We start from the raw sequence: 21,705 nt of genomic DNA, 5'->3' as shown, positions 1-21,705 counted from the left end.
TTCAATGGCTTATGCATCAGTGACAATTCCCTCCTGTTGGATTAAACAGGGAATGACAGAGGCCAGGCCTTCAAAAAGAGCCTGTGCTTTCAAAGTTTTTCCACCAATATACGTATTAATCCAAAAACTGTTTTAAAATGGTTCTGCTACACAATTCCACTTCTTTGGTAGATTTGGGAGGCAAGTTTTTTACAAAAGCAAACCATCAAAACTTTACTGTACAGTGCTTCTCCCAGGCAGAAAGCATTTTAAATTCCACATATATAGTTAAAAAGTGCAGTGAATTAAAAAAGAATGGTAAAAATGCATTTAGAATTATAAGTTCACATCACTAATTTAAGAAAAATCCTTTAAAGAATGTGGCAGTTACAAAGACAGAAAATCTCATGTTAAAACAAAGAAGCCTGCAAAATTTAGAAAATATATGAATACAGTTGTGGTGGACCCGAACACCCTTAATTCTGAACCTTGTAGCTATACCCCCAAAATAACCAACCAGAACTTTATCAATCAATTTCACTTGGCTTCTTCACGTATTTAACAAAATTTGGGCAATTACTCTGTAATGTTCCCCAAATGCATGAACTTCTCAATAGAGAAATATTGTTGAATACACATGGGCTACGTCTACACTGGCATTAATTTCCGAAAATGCTTTTAACGGAAAAGTTTTCCGTTAAAAAAGCATTTTTGGAAAAGCACGTCTAGATCGGCAGGATGCTTTTCCGCAAAAGCACTTTTTGCGGAAAAGCATCCGTGGCCAATCTAGACGTGGTTTTCCGCAAAAAAGCCCCGATCGCCATTTTCGCGATCGGGGCTTTTTTGCAGAAAACAATACTATGCTGTCTACACTGGCCCTTTCGTGCAAAAGTCTTTCAGAAAAAGACTTTGCCCGAACGGGAGCAGCATAGTATTTCCGGAAAAGCACTGATGATTTTACAGGAGATCCTCAGTGCTTTTCCGAAAATTCAAGCGGCCAGTGTAGACAGCTGGCAAGTTTTTCCGCAAAATCAGATGATTTTGCGGAAAAACTTGCCAGTCTAGACACAGCCATGTGGTGTTTTAGATGCTGCTTATGATTAGAACTGGAAGCACTGGCTGTTGGGAGTCTGGAAGCACAGGAAACAGAGGAGAGGAGCCAGAGCTGAGTGAGAGCTACAGAGGGGAGCAGCAGCAGCTTTGTAAAGAGGTTTCACCTTTGGTAAATAAAGGCCTGTTGAAGTTTGTTACTACCTTGTTTGCATGATACAACAACACAAAGAATCATAGATAAATAGAACCAGAAAGAACTTTGAGAGGTCATCAAGTCCAGTCCCTTGCATTCATGGCAGGACCAACCAACATCTAGACCACCTCTGACAGATATTTGTCTAATTTTCACTTAAATATTTTGAATGATGGAGATTCCACAGCATCCCTACTTAATTTATTCCAGTGTTTAACTACCCTGCCAGTTAGGAATTTTTTCCTAATGTTCAACCTAAACCTCCCTTGCTGCAATTTAAGCCCATTGCTTATTCTCTGAGGATAGGACAAGAAGTAGAGTAATTTTTCTCCCTCCTTGTAACCAGATTTCAAGTACCTAAAAGATTTCAAGTACTTTCATGTCCCCTCTCAGTCTTCACTTTTGCAAACTAAAACTCAATTCTTTCAGTCTTCCCTGATAGGTCATATTTTCTAAATCTTTAATAATTTTTGTTGCTCTTCCCTGGCTCTTATCTTTTCTGAAATGTGGTACACTATTCCAGTTGAGGCCTAATCAGCATGGAATCTAGTGGAAGGATTACTTCTTGTGTCTTGCTTATAACACTCCTGAGAACTCATCTAAGAATATTGGCTTTTTTTTTTTTTTGGACACATAGTGTCACACTGATTCATATATAGCTTATGTCCATTGCAACTCGAGATCTCTTTCTGCATACTCCTTCCTAGACAGTAGGGTTGCCAGGTGTCCAGTTTTGAACTGGACAGTCCAGTATTTGAGCTTTCTGTTTCGGAACAAATTGAGAAAATAGAAATGTCCGGTATTTTCTAAATAAGATGCAGTGTAGATAGTGATGCATTGTCAAGTGTGTCTGGTATTTTTGTTGAAACCATCTGGCAACCCTACTAGATGGTCATTTCCCATTTTAAATTATTTGCTCCATTATCTTTTCTGGGGAAGTTAAGTGGACTGATCTGTAATTCCTTATTTCCCTTTTTATAGATGGGCACTATATTTGCCCTTTTCCAGTCTTCTGGAATTTCTACCATCTTCCATGACTTATCTAAGATAACTAGTGGCTAGGATATCTCTCTAGTCAAGTCCTTGAATATTCTTGAATGCATTTCATCAGGCCCTGGTGATTTGAAGATATCTAACTAGTCTAAGTCATTTTTAACTTGTTCTTGCTACATTTTAGCTTCTGAACCTTCCCCCATTTTTACTCTGTTAAGGCGTCCAGTTCCCACCAACCTTCTTGGCAAGAACCAAAACAAAGAAATCATTAAGCGCTTTTGCCATTTCCACATTTTCTCTGAATGTTTTTTCCTCTTTATTGAGTAACAGGCCTACTCTATCCTTGATCTTCTTGCATTTAATGTAGTTGTAGAAGGTTCTCTTATTACCCATTATGTCTCTAGCTAATTTGTTCTGGTTTTGTGCCTTGGCCTTTATAATTTTGTCCCTACATATTTGGGTTATTAGTTTGTATTCATCCTTTGTGATTTGACCAAGTTTCCACTGTCTGTGGGACTCCTTTTTGATTTTTAGATCATTCAAGATCTCCTGGTTACATCAGGGTGGTCTCTTGCCATACTTCTTGTTTTCCCTACAGAGTGGAAGAGTTTTCTTTTGCGCCCTTAACAATGTCTCCTTAAAAAATGGCCGACTATTTCAATTGTTTTTCCTCTTGGTCTTGCCTGGACTTTACCTATCAACTTTCTGAGTTTTTCTTGAAATCCATTGTCTTCATTTTGCTGTTCTCCCACCTACCATTCCTTAGAATCATGGACTCTACCATTTCATGATCACTTTCTCCTAAGCTGCCTTCCCTTTTCAAATTCTCCACCAGTTCCCACCTATTTGTTACAAATGAAATCTAGAACAGCCTCCCCCTAGTACAGGTTGCACCTCTATAAACTGGAATTCTCTTGTCCAGCAACATCTGTGGGCTGGAAGGACCATGGATGTAGCACAATCAGAGAGTTCCAATGTACTGTGCAAGGGTGGGGTGGGGATGAGTCAGGAGCCCTGTATGATGGGGGTGGGGGAGCACTCAGTGCATGGCCCAGTTGTATGGGGCACAGGATCCAGGAAGCCCGGTATGCAGGTCAGCTGGGCTGCGGGGAATGAGACGGAAAACCCACAGGGGTTGGGGTTCAGGGCAGGAGATAGGGCCGGCAGCAGGGGACCAGAAATGAGCTCCTCTTGTCCGGCAAACCTCTCTCCTCCAAGACCAGTCAGGTGCCAAGAGTGCAGGACCAGAGAGGTCCAACCTGTAGCTTTCTCCACCTTCTGAAATAATTTTGCCGGCCCCGATACATTTGAAGAACTTGTTGGATAATCCGTGCCCTACTGTGTTATTTTCCCAGTAGATGTATGGATAGCTGAAGTCCTACTATAAAACACCAAGTCCTCTGCTTTGGATTATTTTATCCGTTTAAAAAAAGCCTCATACACCTCTTCTGCTTGGATAGGTGGTCTGTAATAGACCCCTATCGTGACATCACCCTTGTGTTTTTACCCCTTTTATCCTTACCCAGAGACTCTCAACAAATCTGTCTCCTATGTCCATCTCAACCTCAGTCCAAGTTAGGGATGTAATAGTGGAGTCGATTAACTGATTAACCGATAAGCAAAAGCTTATAGGTTAATGCTATAGACTACGCGCATTCCCTCTCTCCAGTGCTAGTACATTTTTTAGCAGGCTGGCCAGCAGCCCGTCTCAGTCCTGGCTTGTGCCAGGTCCAGGACCCATCCCCTCTGCATTTAAAGTGTATTAGGAGCCAAGCTGGCAGGCAGCCGGCTCAGTTCCATGTTACCCTGGGCCAGGGAGCTCAGACATCTCCCCACCACCACTCTCCTGCCCCCCCCCCCCCCCCCCCACACACACACACGCTGCTGCCTTTGCATCAGAGGCAGCATCACAGGGCAGCAGGCAGCTGTGCCATGAGGGAAGCTGGTTTTTAAACCAGCTCCCGCAGGGCACCTGCACTGCTACCTCTGTTACAGAAGCAGCGGCATGGGAGACAGGGGACTCCCTGGAGGTGGGGCCAGAGCGCACTGGCTGCCAGCCCCAGAGACTATAAAATAGTCAACTCTAGAATTCTTATCGGTTGGGTTAATCAACTATTCAATTAACCAATATTTAACATCCCTAGTCCAAGTGTAAGTATTTTAAAATATACAAGGCAACACCTTCTCCCTTTATTTCCCGTGCCTATCATTCTTGAGCAAGCTGTACCTTTTTAAATCAATATTCCAGTCATGCATATTATCTTACATGGGTGACCATATTTCTCTACATTCAACATGGGACATCCAGTAAAATTGCTCCAATTCAAGCAAGTTCAACAGCTATCACTTGTACAAATGTTCACATTAACATCGTGTGTGTGTGTGTGTGTGTGTCCCAGCCCTCCCTGGCAAGAGCTCTCTGTCCTCCATGCCTAGCTGGGCCCCTGGAACAGGCCTGCCTCCCCTGGTACTTGGCAATATGTTTGGGGGGTAAGCATGCAGGGCCATATACTTTCCATTCCCAGCCTACTTGGTTGCTGCCAGAGTTTATAGAATATTAGGACTGGAAGGGACCTCGAGAGGTCATCGAGTCCAGGCCCTACCCTCATGGCAAAACCAAATACTGTCTAGACCATCCCTGATAGACATTTATCTCAGCTACTCTTCAATATCTCCACAGATGGGGATTCCACAACCTCCCTGGGCAATTTATTCCAGTGTTTGACCACCCTGACCGTTAGGAACTTTTTCCTCATGTCCAACCTAAACCTCCCTTGTTGCTGTTTAAGCCCATTGCTTCTTGTTCTATCCCCAGAGGCCAAGATGAACAAGATTTCTCCGTCCTCCTTATGACAACCTTTTAGATATCTGAAAACTGTTATGTTCCCCCTCAATCTTCTCTTTTCTAAACTAAACAAACCTAATTCCTTCAGCCTTCCCTCATAGGTCATGTTCTCTAGACCGTTAATCATTCTTGTTGCTTTTCTCTGGACCCTCTCCAATTTTTCCACATCTTTCTTGAAATGCGGTGCCCAGAACTGGACACAATACTCCAATTGAGGCCTAACCAGCTCAGAGTAGAGTGGAAGAATGACTTCTCGTGTCTTGCTCACAACACACCAGTTAATACATCCCAGAATCACGTTTGCTTTCTTTGCAACAGCATCACACTGCTGACTCATATTCAACTTGTGGTCCACTAGATCTGTTTCTGCCGTACTCCTTCCCAGACAATCGCTTCCCATTCTGTATGTATGAAACTGATTGTTCCTTCCTCAGTGGAGCACTTTGCATTTGTCTTTATTAAACTTCATCCTATTTATCTCAGACCATTTCTCCAATTTGTCCAGGTCATTTTGAATTGTGATCCTATCCTGCAGATTAGTCACAACCCCTCCCAGCTTGGTATCATCTGCAAACTTAATAAGCGTACTTTCTATACCAATATCTAAATCGTTGATGAAGATATTGAACAGAGCCGGTCCCAAAACAGACCCCTGTGGAACCCCACTTGTTATGCCTTTCCAGCAGGATTGTGAACCATTAATAACTACTCTCTGAGTACGGTTATCCAGCCAGTTATGCACCCACCTTATAGTAGCCCCATCTAAGTTGTATTTACCTAGTTTATTGATAAGAATATCACATGAGACCGTATCAAACGCCTTACTAAAGTCTAGGTATACCACATCCACTGCTTCTCCCTTATCCACAAGGCTCGTTATCCTATTAAAGAAAGCTATCAGATTGGTTTGACATGATTTGTTCTTTACAAATCCTTGCTGGCTGTTCCCTATCACCTTTCCACTTTCCGAGTATTTACAGATGATTTCCTTAATTACTTGCTCTGTTATCTTCCCTGGCACAGAAGTTAAACTAACTGGTTTGTAGTTTCCTGGGTTGTTCTTATTTCCCTTTCTATAGATGGGCACTATATTTGCCCCTTTTCCAGTCCTCTGGAATCTCCCCCGTCTCCCATGATTTTCCAAAGATGATAGAGGAGGTATCTGAGCCTCTAGCTATCAGCTCCTTGAGTATTCTAGGATGCATTTCATCAGGCCCTGGTGACTTTCAGGCATCTAACTTTTCTAGGTGATTTTTAACTTGTTCTTTTTTTAATTTTACCTTCTTTAGTTCACACCAAAAACTGTGCTGCTTTTGGGCCCAATGCAGGAGGGAAGGAATGGCAGCTGCTTCCAGCCACAGGGAAGGAGATGGGGAGACACACGATTTGGCTTGTGTCATTGCAGAATTCATCTCTTCCCCTGAAGCTGAAAGCAGCTCGTTCCTTATTGCTCCCACAGTGTTTGGCAGTTACCACCTAACTGCTGGCCACCAACAAAACCCTGCTGCCTCCTGCTATTGCATGGGCAGGAAGGGATTACACCCTCTGGATGCCTTGTACACCAGGCCCAGCATGCCTACCTCCAGAGAAGCAGCCAGAGACGTGACTCAGCAGAAGAGTGCCTAGGGGACAGAGCAAACCTATGCTCCCAGGGGCTGCATGTGTGTTTGGCTGTGGAAGCGTGCTAAGCTCCTGCTTGGGGGGGACTGCTGTGGAGCTTGCAGATGGAGGGTTTGAACCGTCTGGAAATGGCTTCCCCCACACCTCTCCAGACCTTAGCTGAAGGACTGAGAGGCTTTCCTATGCCAGTAACATGTGGGGCTTTAGTTTTAGCTCTTCCTGGCCAAATCCCTGGCCCAGAGGCCTTGGATTTTCCCAGGGCATGGCCCAGCTTAAGGTAGTAGAGAAGGGAAAAAGCCTGCCAGCCAGGCTGCTGGTGAGCTTCGCGAGCCTTCCAGCAGCTACTTCTTCACACAGCTCTGGGAGCGGGATACATCCTGCTGAATGGGGGGGGGGAGGGGGGGGGGGAGGGAGAAGAGAGAAGCATATGGAGGAGCAGTGGCCGGGGGGGAGGGGCAAATCAGAGAGGGGAAGTACATAATGGGCCAGTGGGTGACCAGCAAAGGTGACAAGTAACCAACCACCATTGGCCCCAGACCTGCTGGATCCCTGCTGGATCAAGCAGGGATACAGCTAGTAACAGGCCTCACTGGTACTGATGGGGGAAGAGAAAATGTGGGACAATTTGTCCATTTTCTAAGAAAAAAAATCAGGACAGCTGCAGGATGGCCTAAATATGGGACTGTCCCTTTAAAAACCAGACATTTGGTCACTCTAGTATTATCCTGCCAAGCCTTTCTGATGATGCCAACTATGATATAGTTGTGTTTATCACCTAGTTCTCATACATACACACACTTAGCACATGAACCTCATGTATGGTAGTATAGGGCATTCCAATGATCGCCACAGGTGGCCATTAAATGTCTGACAAACCTCTGTATAGAAAAAATACTGCACTACCTTTCATATTCACGATGAAGAAATAGAATAAATGTCCCAAATGTAAAAAGATTTCAAAGCCTTTAGGTAAAACTTACTTAGAGCTCTGTGAACTCATTAATGGGGGGAAAATTACATCTTAAAAATTAGATAGAGTAAATCAGCTGGAAAGTAAAAGTACAGAGATGATGTAGAACCAGAAGAAAGTTTGTTTTGGGTACCTCACATTTCTAGACTTTTCCAGTTTCTCCCGATTAAATTTTGTTTTAATTTATGACTTTCTGATTTCTTTCTTTTATTATGAAAACTGTGCTCAAGATTTTCCCATTTTCTAACTGATATCTGTTTACAACTCCCTCCTCTGGCTTACTGTATTGTCTAGGAATCATCCTCACTTTATATATTAGATATGAATTGGAAACAATGTAAATAACAATCCACAGGTTAACATTTTTTTCCTGACAACACTTGTGGACTTCCAAGCCTATCCTCCCTAAGAGCTAAACTAGAATCCTGAAACGTTTGTCCCATATTAATTCTTCCCCAATTAGCTCATAGTAATGTGTGACTGAGTCCTTACTACTGCACTCCGAGCCTGTTCCTGTAGTGATAGGAACAAGTGAATTTGTGGTGCATGTTCTAATGAAAGACATTCCCCTTCTTTACTTTCTTGTTTGCAAAATGATTTGTTTGCTTCGTAGCCTAGTGAGGAGTGTGAAACTGGTATTTTGGTTAAAGACTAAACTCTAAGAATGGAAGTCAGCGTCTCACTCTACCACATGTCCTGTGTGAAAAATATCCTGTTTACCTATAATGGAAATGGACACAGAGGGATCGTGTCTTGCCAAAAGTAATGGATGGCAATAGCTCCAAGTTTTCACACTAGAAAGAGCAAAACTAATAAAGGTAGGAATAGGGCAAAATCTTTTGTGGAAACTTTCCTGCAAGGAGGAGGAAGACCACAGAAGGCCAGGACTTTTCACAACATAAAGACTGGTGACAAAAACAAAGTAACAGAGCATTAGACCAGATCTGGCACTCTTACTTGGCAATATTGAGTCCTTTGAAAAACCGGGCAATATCTTGATCTGAAGACTGCCAAGGCAAACCTCTGGCACGTATTACTGTTTCACTGTCTACTGCTTCAGATTTACTACTGCAGAAAGAGAGAATAGCGCATTAAAAAGGAGAGAATTCATCCAAGTTTTCCATTATGCTATCACTCCTAAATTTAATTGGAAGTACCACTTCCTCACATGCATCACAGAGAATCTCTTAAGACCACTAAGTATTTGCTGTTGGGATTTTTCTAATCATTCCCTTTCTTGACTGAAATAAGCAGCAAGCTACTATGGAGGATACCTACCTACTACCCTGAGAAGTGCTGTGAGGCCATCCCATCACCCAAAAAGGTGTTTTGTTTTTGTTTTAAATAGATAGAATGCATGGTAACAAGTCTGCAGGGGACTGAATTAGATTTGTAGAGATGATTTAGGGTCTCCATGCCATTGAAAGATGGCTGTACACCATCACTAACTTAGATCACATGGGTTTTAGACAGCAGACCTCCTAGTTACTGCAATTTTTTTCAAAAGCAAAACACATTTTTTATCTGCCCACTCCACAAGCCACCATGTAGAACAGCACAACTAGACAAGCGCTAAACTTCTGAGAGAAATAGCTAAAGGAATTATATTAATTTAGGAACAGTTTGCCAATCTACTGGCAAAAAGAAAGGTATTGAACATAATCTGAGACATTTCATAGTACACGTGCAATGGGCAAGCTCATCTTTACCATTTTTAATGGGAAGTGGGGAGGTTTTCCTTCCAGTCTCTTCCTTTCTATAACTTGATTGTGATTGGAAAATTCCAGAGAGAGAGAGAGAAAGAGAGAAAATATTCCCCAGTCCCCTGTGAATTATCCCCACCAGATGCTGACTACCCACTCATTAATATACACAGTACACCATAAAATAGGGCATTCTATGAACTTAAATTCACATTGCAAGAGACACCAGCAACAAAAGTGAGAAAGAGCTAAGGTGCTAAACAACAACATTTGTTTAAAAGTTTGAGTGAAAGTAGCAATCCAGATCAGAGAATCTGTATGAAACTTCTAAATAGGCTCTGACTGGACAGCAACTAGTTAGTCTTTACATATTGCTTAGCTCTCTTGCTCTTTTTGCCATAAGAGTGTAAAAGCTCCCTTCTACCAAGGTCCAAGAATCCCTCAAAACACTTATCTGCTGTTCCTTACATTAGCTTCAACTGCAGTTTGAAAGAGTTTGCAATACAGTGCACAGTACAATTGCTCCCTTTACCATCCCTCTGTACTGAAAGAAAGAAAATGGGACACCGAGAGATTATTCTGGTTTAGGGTCTCCAAGATACTGTCCCTGTCAATGCTAGCTGTTTAATCAGCTAGATTTATCTTCTGCTTATTAAAAAGTCTCAGTTCTACTGATGTTAGTCTAGTCCATCATGGTAATACTTATATGCCACTGATGATTTTATATGCTATAACAATTGCACGCCCTTAGAGCAGGACTAAATGGGAATGCCTAAAACACCAGCGGCGTCCTGTCTACAATGGGGCTTCCCAACATTACTACTGTCAGTGGGCCAAAGGTCTGCAAAGCTTTTCCGACTGAAGTTAAAACCCATATCAGCTATAAACTGCCACCACTAACGTACTTACCAGGGACCTGTTTCATACTTGTATTTCACAGTTTCGGGGTCAGTAAATCTGCAATCTGTAACTGATATGAGATGAAGTTAAAATATGATCCCAAGCACCAGCTATTGCAACAGTGGGCAAAATGCTGATTGCTTAAGGGCCTCCATACAAGAGCATCTCAAACAAATATCCCACTTACTGCAGGTTTCTGAAAGCATGCTGAAAATAATAGCCACCATGGTTTTCACTTGCCACACACCAAAGTCCTCTTCTGGTTCATCTGTCTCTAAGCCTATATCTATATAGCAAGTCAAAGAAAATAAAAGGGTTTCTCAATCATTTGTCAACAAGTTATATGGCTTAGTTGTGTGTTGACTATAGCAGACAATTCAACTGGATCAAGTTTAATGGTGTCACATGACCACTGCCCATGTGTCACTCTGCTCTTAAACTGGTTAATATTCACTTGACTGGTCAACATTCTGTTAACTACTGATAGTGGACATCTCAGCATATGAGTTTACAGAAGAGGGAGTCCTACTATCCCCGGTACACACCTGATCTTTTGCCGTATTCAGCTGGACCACAAAGTTACAGTACTGAACCTATTTTAAATCTCATTACTAGACAAAAGACTCAATGTCAAACAAGATGGTAAGAGCTGAAGACTGCAACACTAACTTCAAGATTATGTTAAAAACTCCTTGGGCTCTATACAGAGCCAGTTTTCCGGTTAGTTTACGGAGGTGAAAACTACAGGCTGAACCTTTCTAACCTTGGTCTCCTTTGTCCAACAACATCCATGGTCTGTCAGGACCATGGATATTCCTGGACTAGGTTGCCGGTGGAGGACCGGCAGCTGGAGATCTGTGGGCTTCCCTGCCAACAGGGCTGGGGGGTCCAGAGGGACCGGAAAGGCGACCAGCAACTGGGCCAGGAGCAGAGCAAGGCTGGAGGAAGGGGAAGGGGTTCCCTGGTCCATCAAAATCCCTCATTCAGGTCCGGTCAGGTCCTAAGGATGCCAGCCCAAGGAGGCCCAACCTGTACAAACAAATGCATGGAGAATTCTGGTTTAGAAGAAGTGACAGCAAAAAGGATACACTCTGCCATGGATTTGATAGTTTGATCCTTCACGGGGGCTGAATTGGGGTAGCAGACATGAAATTCTTTGCGTAGATCATAAAATGAATAAAAGCAGTCAGACAGCAGGAAGTTCTGCAAGGAAGGAAAGAGAAAATAAATTAACATTATGAATGTCACATCCTAGTAAATGACTAATAGGTTTTCAGGAGCTGAGCAAGGATCTTACCTGGCCATCGCTACACAACAAACGTATGATTTCCATCAGATCTGCTCTTTCCCTCTCTGCATACAGAGCTGCATGTCACTCATTTGACCAAGACCAACCAATTTAGAAGTTGGCGATCTTAGAATTAATTGTTGGTGCTACTGAGTGCAAGGACAGAGTAGTCTAAAGCAGCAAATCAGGGTAGCTTCCCACATGCAGATCCATGCACAGCATCTACTAGTTTTAGAAACTGAGTGGTGTTAAATTAAGGGTCCTATTTAACCTCAAGCATCACAGGTAGAAATGTTAAAAAAAAATAAAGGAAATTTGTAATAGTACAGTAAATACTTTCTAATTGGGAAGGGGTGGGGAACCTTTTTTGGGTTGGGAGCTGCTGACCCACAGGAAAAATAAATCAGTCAGGGGCTGCACATACATAAGAAAAAACAACCACCCCAAACTCACTGATGTATAGAAAGACATTCCCCATGTTCCCCTCACACACCAGAGCCTAGATGGGCTCAGGCTAGTAGATCGTGTGGGCTTCAGCCGCATGTTGGGGTGGCTGGAATGCCAGCAAGGGCTCCCCAATGCTGGGGGAAGGAGCCCTGAGCTGCAGGGACCAGATCCAAACAAGGCAGGGGCCAAATCCAGCTCCCAGGCCTAAGGTTCCCTATCGCTGACTTATTCCAATAGTAGATAGACCTAGATTACCACCTCTCCCCTTAGCTTGCTTATTTGTAGGAAGAGAGAAATAATGTTTCATGCAGAAATGTGTTCTATTTCAGCAGTCCTGTGGCTAATGCTTCGAGGTTTGATTTTAATCCAACCAAAAAGCACTCACCTTTGGTTAGGATCAAATCATTAAGACAAGTCAGAAGGTTATACAACGGAAGTTACAGCTATTCGGGCATATCTGCAGAATGAACGATGAGCGAAAAGTTAAGACCCTGGTATTCGGCATAATGGATGGTTTGAATAGGAAGCGCAGACCCCACAGAGAATGGGTAGATGATATAGAAGATTGGTGTAGACCTAGTCTACAGAAACTAAGCCATTCTGCACTGGACAAGGAAAGGTGGAAGAACATAGTGAGGAAGGCATTGGACACTAATGGGCATTGAGCCCATGATTGTTGATGAGGGTGAGGAGGGAGAACCCTACTGGGAAATGACAAAAGCCAGTCTGAGGGCTGAGAAGAGGTTTTAATAATGTTTGAAGATGATGCAAATATATGTTGTGGGCAGAGGAAGGTACCTCACAACCCAGCGAGATGCATCCTTTGATCTGGTAGAAACAGTTGTTCTATCACTGACTCTTTTTGGGGAGGGAGAGGAGAATAGATAGAAGGGATGAAGAGGCCTTTTAATCTATTGTCTTTCAGTATTTTCTTTCCACATGTTGCTCTCCACACCTTTAGTGCTCCATTATTTTAGCCACCATCCTTCCTAGTCAAGAAGCAAACTCTTTCAAGAGCAGGGGAGGCCAACCCACAGCTCGCGAGCTTGATGTGGCTCTTCCCCACCCTTAAAGTGCGGCTCACAAGCTGCCCTTCACCTCTAGAAATGGTCCCTGGCCCCCTGTGCTCACCGGGGCAGGAGAGCGGTCTGGTGCAGTGATTCAAAATAGTGTCGGCAAGATGGCGTCAGCTGATAGGAGTTTGATGTGGTCAAAAAGCTCTTCCATTTTTTTTTGGCACTCAACAAATTGCTCAAAAAAAAAAAATTCTTTGCATTTTTTCCCACCACTGTTTCAGCTCTCTTAGTTCTAGAAACAGTCAGCACTAGGGATGTTAGCCATCAGGTAAGAGAATAGTCAACTAACCACATGAATTCTTAGTGGTTAGTCAACTATTCTATAATCCCTGGGGACAGGGCCCCACTCACACATTGCTGTCTCTTTGGGGAACCAGCTTTTGAGCCAGCTGCCCCCCAGCATTGGCTTCTGCTCCTCCTCCCCTTGCTGCCTCTGATATGGAGGCAGCAAGCGGAGGGGAGAAATGCAAGTAGTCGAGTAGATTAACCAATACGCCTAGGTGCATCAGATGACTACTTGCTTACATCTCTAGTCAACACCATTAGGTATTTGCTACAGATATTATTGAGCCAGCTTCCCAGCATACGATGATGTGTCTCAGGTGCATGAGTGAGATGCAGGCTATTTCCTTTATTGATCTGGAAGAGAGGACCACCTTTCAACCACACCTCACTGATGTCATACCTTTTTGGATGCTTCTGGGTGGAGGACCTGCCGAACGAGTAACTGGCCATCTGTGCAGAGTGTGTAAGAGCTTCGTCCCAATAGCTTCAAATCACTGGATACCAGTTGGCTAAACTAAAAGTAAAGAGGCAAAATTAATTTTTCTTGATGGTTCAGCTTATCCATCTTACTACTTTATCATTTTATTTATGAAATACATTTCCAAAGAGAAAAAAGAAATTTAACATTCAAAGAATCTTTAAAAGGTCACAACTAATAGGAGAGAGGGGGATCCCCATTATCTGAAGGGGAGCAGACAGAACACAGCTGCAGGACAGATTTATACCAGAAGGACAACTTCCCTAAAAATAGAAAGAGGACTTTTTAGCAGAATAAAAATTGTTGGAAGCTGCTGCAAATGTTTGAACCTTACTTTTACAATTAAACGCCTTACTCTCAGTTTTCTGTGGAAAGTAGAACTACGTTAGACCAAGCATAACACTGAATAAACTAAACTGGCCCCCTGAATTTTATTTTGCTCTTAAGCTTAAGTTGAACCTTCTTTCCCAAGAACAGGAGCACAAGTCTGAAGGGTTTATTGATCTTTTAACCACTGCATGCTAATCAAAGCCAAACTGAGATCTGATGTTTTGAGAAGTGAATTTGTAAGAGTCTGCGCAAAGGCAAAAGAATGCTAATCAGCGATATGGTACAATAAATATTAACACAAGCTATCCCATCTTTTCAGGCTCCTCCCAAGGTTAGTCCCCACTATGGAAAGGATTGTTTGCCCCTAATTTCTGTATTGTTAAATGTTATTTTCATCCTTGTACCTAAATTTTCTATCTTTCTGATCAAGCCTAATCAGTGCTAAAGGTTAGCAAAGGTATTACCATAGTTAACAAGCCAATTACTGATTTGATAAGAGGATACATTTTCAAGGGGACAAACGTTATTTGCTTAAATTTCCCCCAATGCGGACTGCTCCCTGAAAGAATGTAGCTACGTATTGTACCACAAACATTGCAATAATTAATAGCATCATTCAACCACCACACAGTTCTCTCAGCAATGACGTCCCCTTGCCATTTACTTTGTAGAACTCTGGTTATCTTTACATATGGCTTCACCTATTCATTTAGATAGTCATATATGACACTGTAGAGACCACAATTCATCTCTGCTCTGCAGATATTACACCATAGAGGCTTGATTCTACAGCAATCACACAATTAGCCATGAGATCAACTTTGCATACAAAGTTAAATGAGTGAACTTGAAAGAGGAGACTGATCATCAATATAAAGGTGTTACATAGAAGTAGCCTTCGTGTTCGTTTGTAAAACCCAGAGGCTCACGTTGAGTCCTGGTTTGAATGGGTGAAACTTCCACCAGCTTATGTCAGGCTGTATTCGGCTAAGATGCTAGACTTCTCCTCTGGTACCCAGTTCTGGCTCAGATCAGAGCCACTAAGCCTTGTTAAAGGGGTAATAGAGGAATCTGAAGCACATGTTAACCCTAAGGGAAACACTAGGACGGGTGGGGGAGAGCGAACTGGAGTGGAGGTATCTGTGACGGGGTTACTCATTGATGGTGAGGGGCAGAGTCGCTCCCTGTCATGGTAATTGGGAGGGCCCCCCCCCCCCAATTACCCTCCCCAGGGCAGGAAGCCTGACACATGGATCAGTCCAACTGCCAGTGCAGGGAGAAGACCATTGGGGAACAGACCGATTGGGGCTCTTCCTCCACCTGCAGCCTTTGCTCTACAAAAATCCTGAACATTTCCTGGTTGAAAAATCCATCTGAACAGAGAATGGAGGCTTCAGAATTAGGCAATGTCCTGGAAAACCCAGACACACAGTAGTGGCACACTTCATCAACAAGTCACACTTCTTTTCTGAGATTGCTGCAAATCTCCCTTGCCAATCCACACATCTCCCCCAGGGCAGGAAGAAGAACATGGGAAAAGGAGCTTGTGGAAGAGAAGAGTGTGTGGGGGGGCGGAGGGGAGGAAGGGGGGGGGAATTCGGTAGCAGCCTTCAGCTAACTGAAGGGGGTTCCAAAGAGGATGGATCCAGGCTATTCTCCATGGAGTCAGATGGCAGAATAAGGAGCAATGGTCTCAAGTTACAGTGGGGGAGGTCTAGGTTGGATATTAGAAAAAACAATTTCACTAGGAAGGTGGTGAAGTACTGCAATGGGTTCCCTGGGGAGGTGGTGGAATCTCCATCTATAGAGGTTTTTTAAGTCCCAGCTTGACAAATCCCTGACTGGGATGATTTATTTGGGTTTGGTCCTGCTTTGAGCAGGGGGTTGGACTAGATCAGTGGTCCCTAACCTTTAGAGGCTCCCAGGCGCCTAGGGGCGGGGCCACTCACGCGCCGGGTGCCCAGGGCCGTGCGTCCTGGGGCACGCCAGGGTCGGGGATGCCCTTGCACCCGGTGCTGGCACGTGCCCCAGGGCCAGGGCCACCCGAGCGCCTTGTGCCGTGGGACGGCAGGACCTCAGGAAGTAAATGCAAGCCTTTTTATTGAATGCGCTAAAAGCTGCATGGCTCTGCTCTACAGCTTTAGCCAAGACTCTCTGGGTACGTCTAGACTGGCAAGATTTTGCACAAAAGCAACCACCTGTCTATACTGGCTGCGAGTATTTCCGCAAGAAAACTGACTTTGTACTGTACAAAAATCAGTGGTTCTTGCGCAAACACTTTAGCGCTCCCGCTCAGGGATAAGCCCTCTTGCGCAAGAGGGCCAGTGTAGACAGACAAGTTAATTTCTTGTGCAAGAAAGCCCAATGGCTAAAATGACCATCGGAGCTTTCTTGCGCAAGAGAGTCTACACTGGCACGGATGCTTTTGCGCAAAAGTTGTCTTTTGTGCAAAAGCATCCGTGCCAGTGTAGACGCTCTCTTGAGCAAATACTTTTAACAGAAAAGTTTTTACGTTAAAAGTATTTGCGCAAAATCATGCCAGTGTAGACGTAGCCTCTATTATTTCTCTAAGTGGTCTCAATGCCACTAGATGGGACAGACCACACCCTAGAGGTATATGGTTTCATTAGCAGGATGCACCACTGTAATATCTAGGCAACATGTGGAGATGGCAGCTAGGAACTCAAAATTAATTCTTTCATCCCTTTCATTAAAACAAGAGTCAGACCAATACAACTAGGGGTTTGAATCTGAAGGAGATTTAGGTCTCATGCCAAAAAAGTACTTTGCCATCTCTGATTTGCCAATTTAACTTACAATTCCTTCTTCAGCAAGACAGCTGCTGCTGTAGTAACCTCAGATTACTGAGCTTTGTTACCTGTATACTATTGAACTGGGCAAAAAGATAAACTTCCTCCTTTAGCAAATATAATTAGAGATGCTGTATTTTTCTACAGTTTGTTTTATAGGTGTGTGGCATGGCACAGGGAACACTTGATTCATTCTGTGGCCAATGAACGAGATCCAGGAGGTAAGAAAGTTCACTGAGGCAGATGCTACTGCAGAGAGCAAGAGCAGCACAGAAGGCAGATACAAATAAACAAAAAACAGGACTATGTAGCACTTTAAAGACTAACAAGATGGTTTATTAGGTGATGAGCTTTCGTGGGCCAGACCCACTTCCTTAGATCAAATAGTGGAAGAAAATTGTCACAACCATATATACCAAAGGATACAATTAAAAAAAAAAAAAAAAAAGGAACACACATGAAAAGGACAAATCAAATTTCAGAATTTTTTCATAGGTGTTCATTTTTTTATTAAATTGTATCCTTTGGTATATATGGTTGTAACAATTTTCTTCCACTATTTGATCTGAGGAAGTGGGTCTGGCCCACGAAAGCTCATCATCTAATAAACCATCTTGTTAGTCTTTAAAATGTTACATATTCCTGTTTTTTGTTTCACCTACACCAGACTAACACGGCTACATTTCTATCACAAATAACATAGGGTCTTGAAAAGACAAGCTCTGCTTCAAGACCAATATGAATCCCTTCCAAAATATGAACTGAGCTGCTTAGCAGCATACTGCTCAGAATCCCTCAACCTGCAAGCCCTACTCAAGTCAAACATCAGTGTTTCATGAACCTGGCACATCTTCACACGGCTCTATACAAAGGTTATTGAGCATTACCACTCAGGATTTTTGTTCCTGCCCAGCATATACCTATTTTAAGCATTTACTAATCTTTGGCAACCCCCAGAAACTATAGCTTAGGGCCAGCATTTCAGATGTACAATAGCATCTCTTAGTATCACAGTTTTACACACAACCAAGTTCTTTAGTTTTTCCCCAATTGCAATGCCCAAAGGTCTAAGGAAAGCCCAGGTCCCATTTTGATAGGTGATGAGCACACACAGGAAGACACAGTCCTGTGGAAAGTGCATGTACTGAGCCCATTTTGCTTGCCAGGATGGTAACGGCACAAGCAACTTGTATACACAATTTGCACAAGGCATTGCATTCCTGAAGCTTCTAAAAACTCTAATCTTCCCTTCCCCTCTCCTCTCCTCCAGTATTCACTGTCTTCCACATTCAGGTAACACTCAATTAAATTTATGTCAGGAAAAAAAGAAATGAACCAAAATCAAAATCTTAAGATGCTTCAATCACATTTTACATCAGTAGCATAGTCTCACTATTCATTAAGGCCATGGTATCCAACGTGCTAGCAACATGTGGCTATTTGACTGGTTCCATTTGGCTAGTTCACTATATAGCAGTAGTCACTACAGTGGCTACTGCTTCAGAACTGGTTAGACACCACAGCATTAGGGCAATTAAATCTACAAAAGGTTAATCCCTTTAAAAGGTCATGGTACAAGTAGGGTTGCCAGGAGTCTGGTATTCACCAGGACAGTCCAGTATTTTCGCCTCCTGTCTGGTAAAAAAAATTCAGAAAATACCGGACACCTAAGATGTCCGGTATTTTCTCATTTTTTTCTGCGGCCAGGAGGTGAAAATGCCAGGCACCCGGCAACCCTACAAACACTCAGTGCCCGGCCTCTCCCCCAGCCCCCCTGCTTACCTGGTTCCACAAGGCTGCCAGCACAAAATGGCTGCCAGCAAAAAGACCAAGGGGAAGCAATGACTCCCCTGGGTCTTAGTGCTCAACCTCTCCTCCATTCCTATCCCTGCACTCACTCTTAAAGGGGACATGCTGTTTTAATGTTGTTTTATTATTATTTTTTTGCTTAAGTCTTTGAGTCCTTTTTTGGTCTCCCCCCCCCCCCCCCTTCTTTCCCCTCTTCAACAGAATTTTCTCTGTTTTTTTTTTTTTGAGGGGGGTGCGTGGGTTTTTGGTATTTTTGTTTCAACCATCTGGCAACCCTAGGTACAAGAGCAAGTTTAGTTATTTTCAAATAAAACATTTCTCGTAAAAAAAAAAATTAAAAAAAAAAAAAGATGGCCAAACAGTTTTTCCACTGAAAAAGTTTCATTTGATAAAAGGGAGGAAAACGTTTTGAAAAAACAAATTTCCAGTTTCTTCTAATGTTTTTCAAAAGCAGTAAGACATTTCTGTCCCCTCCAAGGAAAATTAAAGTACAGTGTTCTTCACCCTCTCCTCCCCCCTTTCTAATCTTAACACAAACAAACAAAACAAAAACTCATGCCTCCAAACAGACTTTTGTGATATAAAAAAAGGAAGCTTGGGAAAGATATTAGTAGCTCTCAGTTTCTCCCTTAAAATACTCTTTTGCCCCCAACTTCTAAGAAGAAGGGAAGCAATTTTTTTTCCAGTGTAAAAAAGGATGTGCATGGACATCTTTCAACGTTACTCTTTCAAGATGTAGAAAGGTTCCCTCCCTTTTACATGTGCCACAAACATACATTCCTCACTTCCTCTCCCCACCCCCACCCCACAGGAACAAAACCAGAAATAAAACTTGCACAACAACACACACATCATCATAGCTATTTGTGAGAAAGTGAAAAGTGCAAAAAATAATCAAAATTAAAGATTTTTCATTTTAAAACATAACATTCTCTCATTGTAAAAAGGGAACAACTTCAAACTGTGGAAACTCCACAACCTCCCTCTGTCTGTTCTTCCACACACAAATTTTAACCAGCTTTATTCCCACCCTATTAGTGCAGAAGGATGGTCTCCCTCCTAGAATATTTGGCCTGCTGTTCAAGAATTCATGTTCAAACCAGGTGAGAGTCAAAGGTCTGAAGAACATGAAGCCACACAGCGGGTCATTGTTTAAGGAAGACTTTCAGCCGCTGCATAAAACCCAGAGATCAAGATCTAAGAGTGCTCAAAATACTTGGTCTGCAGTATAAACACCCAGCAAGACAAGCAAATTCCAGAGAGGTAGAAAAGCCCCTCTGGAGACTGCCACATCTACAGCCCAGTAGCAAAGAGACTCCCTATAATAATGGAAAGTAGAGAACTGTATGTTTTCTTATTAGATGCAGCACCTTACAGACAACAGTTACAGCGAAACAGTAATACAGACAAAGGAGAACAAATATTTGTGGGTGAGGAGGCGGGACTAGAAATAGCTGAGGAGATTTACTGAGAATCTGTGTAGTTAAAGGAAGTGAATAGTGAGCTTTGTGCCCAATTACTTCTGAAGACGCACAGAATTCATACAAAAGGAGCGCAAGCTGCAGATACTGTACATTTAATGGAGAGTTAATGAACGAGAGAGATACAAGACCACTATTTCATGTGGCAGGAGCTTGAAGGAGAAAGGTCTCCAACTATGAATGAGAAATAGTTCTATAAAGTTACCGATGAGCACCCCATGAGTAGAGGGAATAAGGGCAGGTGTAGAAGCAGCCATTGCAAAATGGGCTGAACCAAATCGGTGGAGGGTATTTACACTGCATCTTTATAAACATTAACAGTGAAATGTAGCGTAGCAGCACACATGCCTATTGCTGGAGATACGGGGCACATTGGTGCTGTTGATACAATCACCCACTTTAAATTAAAAAAGGGTTAAAAAGATACCAGCTAAGAAATTGCCTCATATGGAAAGTTACCAGATTAGAAGACTATTTTAATAAAGATACTGAGCAACAGTTAGAGAAATAGCAAGAAGCAGCAGAGACTTATGCCAGTGCCTTCTCCACTTATAGCAATTGCAAGAGCACCCAAAGCTGGGGAAGTCTGAATGAACTGCAGAGCTCAGGCTCAGCTTCCTGACCACCGATTCAGGTAGGGGACGACATGGGCCCCAGAAAACAGCTCTAACCAAGTCCAGTGTGTCATCAGGGGGAGTTGGAGCATGTCCGTGTGGAAATGGTTATCAAACCACATTGAAGCAGAAGTCAAGAAATTCAGGCTCTCAGTTGAAAGTGCTCCTTCTGCTTTCCCCTCTTGTGCAGAAGGATTTCAGAGCCCACCTCCAAACCCTTTCATTACACGTGTGCACCGCAACAGATCACAGGGCAAAGTAAGGCCAGAATGAGCTTTACACTGTACTTTCCTGGCCTCTGTTGCCTTGCGTGTGGCTTGTTAGAGCAGGCTAGAATTGCTCATTTGCTAAGCCTCCCTCCTACCCCTCTCCTTAGCTCTAGCAATGAAAACCTTCTCACCTTTATCTTCTTTTTATATTTTATTTCATGCGGCCCATGTATGTGGCGCTCCGCCATTTTGACATACAAGGCACTTACCCAGTCAGTTACAATCCCTCCTTGAAACTCCTCCCCTATGAGTCTGAAAGGCGCTAGTGTCTGTTGGCAACATACTGACTCCCATACGTGGAGTGGGGGTGTTGGGGTGCAGCAGCATTCCCTGGCTTGAGAGAGTTGCCATCATGGACTGTGATTGCAATTAGGAGAGCTGAGAGCCACTGAACCAACTATACAAATTGTTCCAGCCCCCCTGCTAACACCTCCGCCCCCCCCATACCCCCAGTTACAGAGACTGCAATGGCATCGTCATCTGGGTCTCACAGCATTTTCACAGCCAGCCTTTGTCTATTTAGATTGTAAGCTGCTCCCAGCATGGAGAACATCTCTGTGTG

General features: G+C 43.1%; 1 protein-coding gene across 4 annotated transcripts in view; it reads right to left on the bottom strand.

Annotated features, from left to right (window-relative positions):
* Positions 1-21,705, bottom strand: part of ESRP2 (epithelial splicing regulatory protein 2) — a 78,605-nt gene that overhangs the window by 31,607 nt on the left and 25,293 nt on the right. For all 4 annotated transcript variants that reach the window (XM_006117636.5, XM_006117635.5, XM_014570754.4 and 1 more), the window contains exons 4-8: positions 13,753-13,866; positions 11,345-11,459; positions 10,444-10,542; positions 10,266-10,326; positions 8,611-8,721 (exon numbers count right to left, since the gene is read on the bottom strand). In XM_006117636.5, the coding sequence (XP_006117698.2) occupies positions 8,611-8,721; positions 10,266-10,326; positions 10,444-10,542; positions 11,345-11,459; positions 13,753-13,866 (500 nt within the window). The remainder of the gene's footprint in view (positions 1-8,610; positions 8,722-10,265; positions 10,327-10,443; positions 10,543-11,344; positions 11,460-13,752; positions 13,867-21,705) is intronic.

The sequence above is a fragment of the Pelodiscus sinensis genome, chromosome 12, assembly GCF_052426305.1.
Source record: "Pelodiscus sinensis isolate ZL-2025 chromosome 12, ASM5242630v1, whole genome shotgun sequence".
NCBI lineage: Eukaryota > Metazoa > Chordata > Testudines > Trionychidae > Pelodiscus > Pelodiscus sinensis.
Note: the sequence above shows the minus strand (reverse complement) of the source record. Positions and strands in the feature narration are given on the sequence as shown.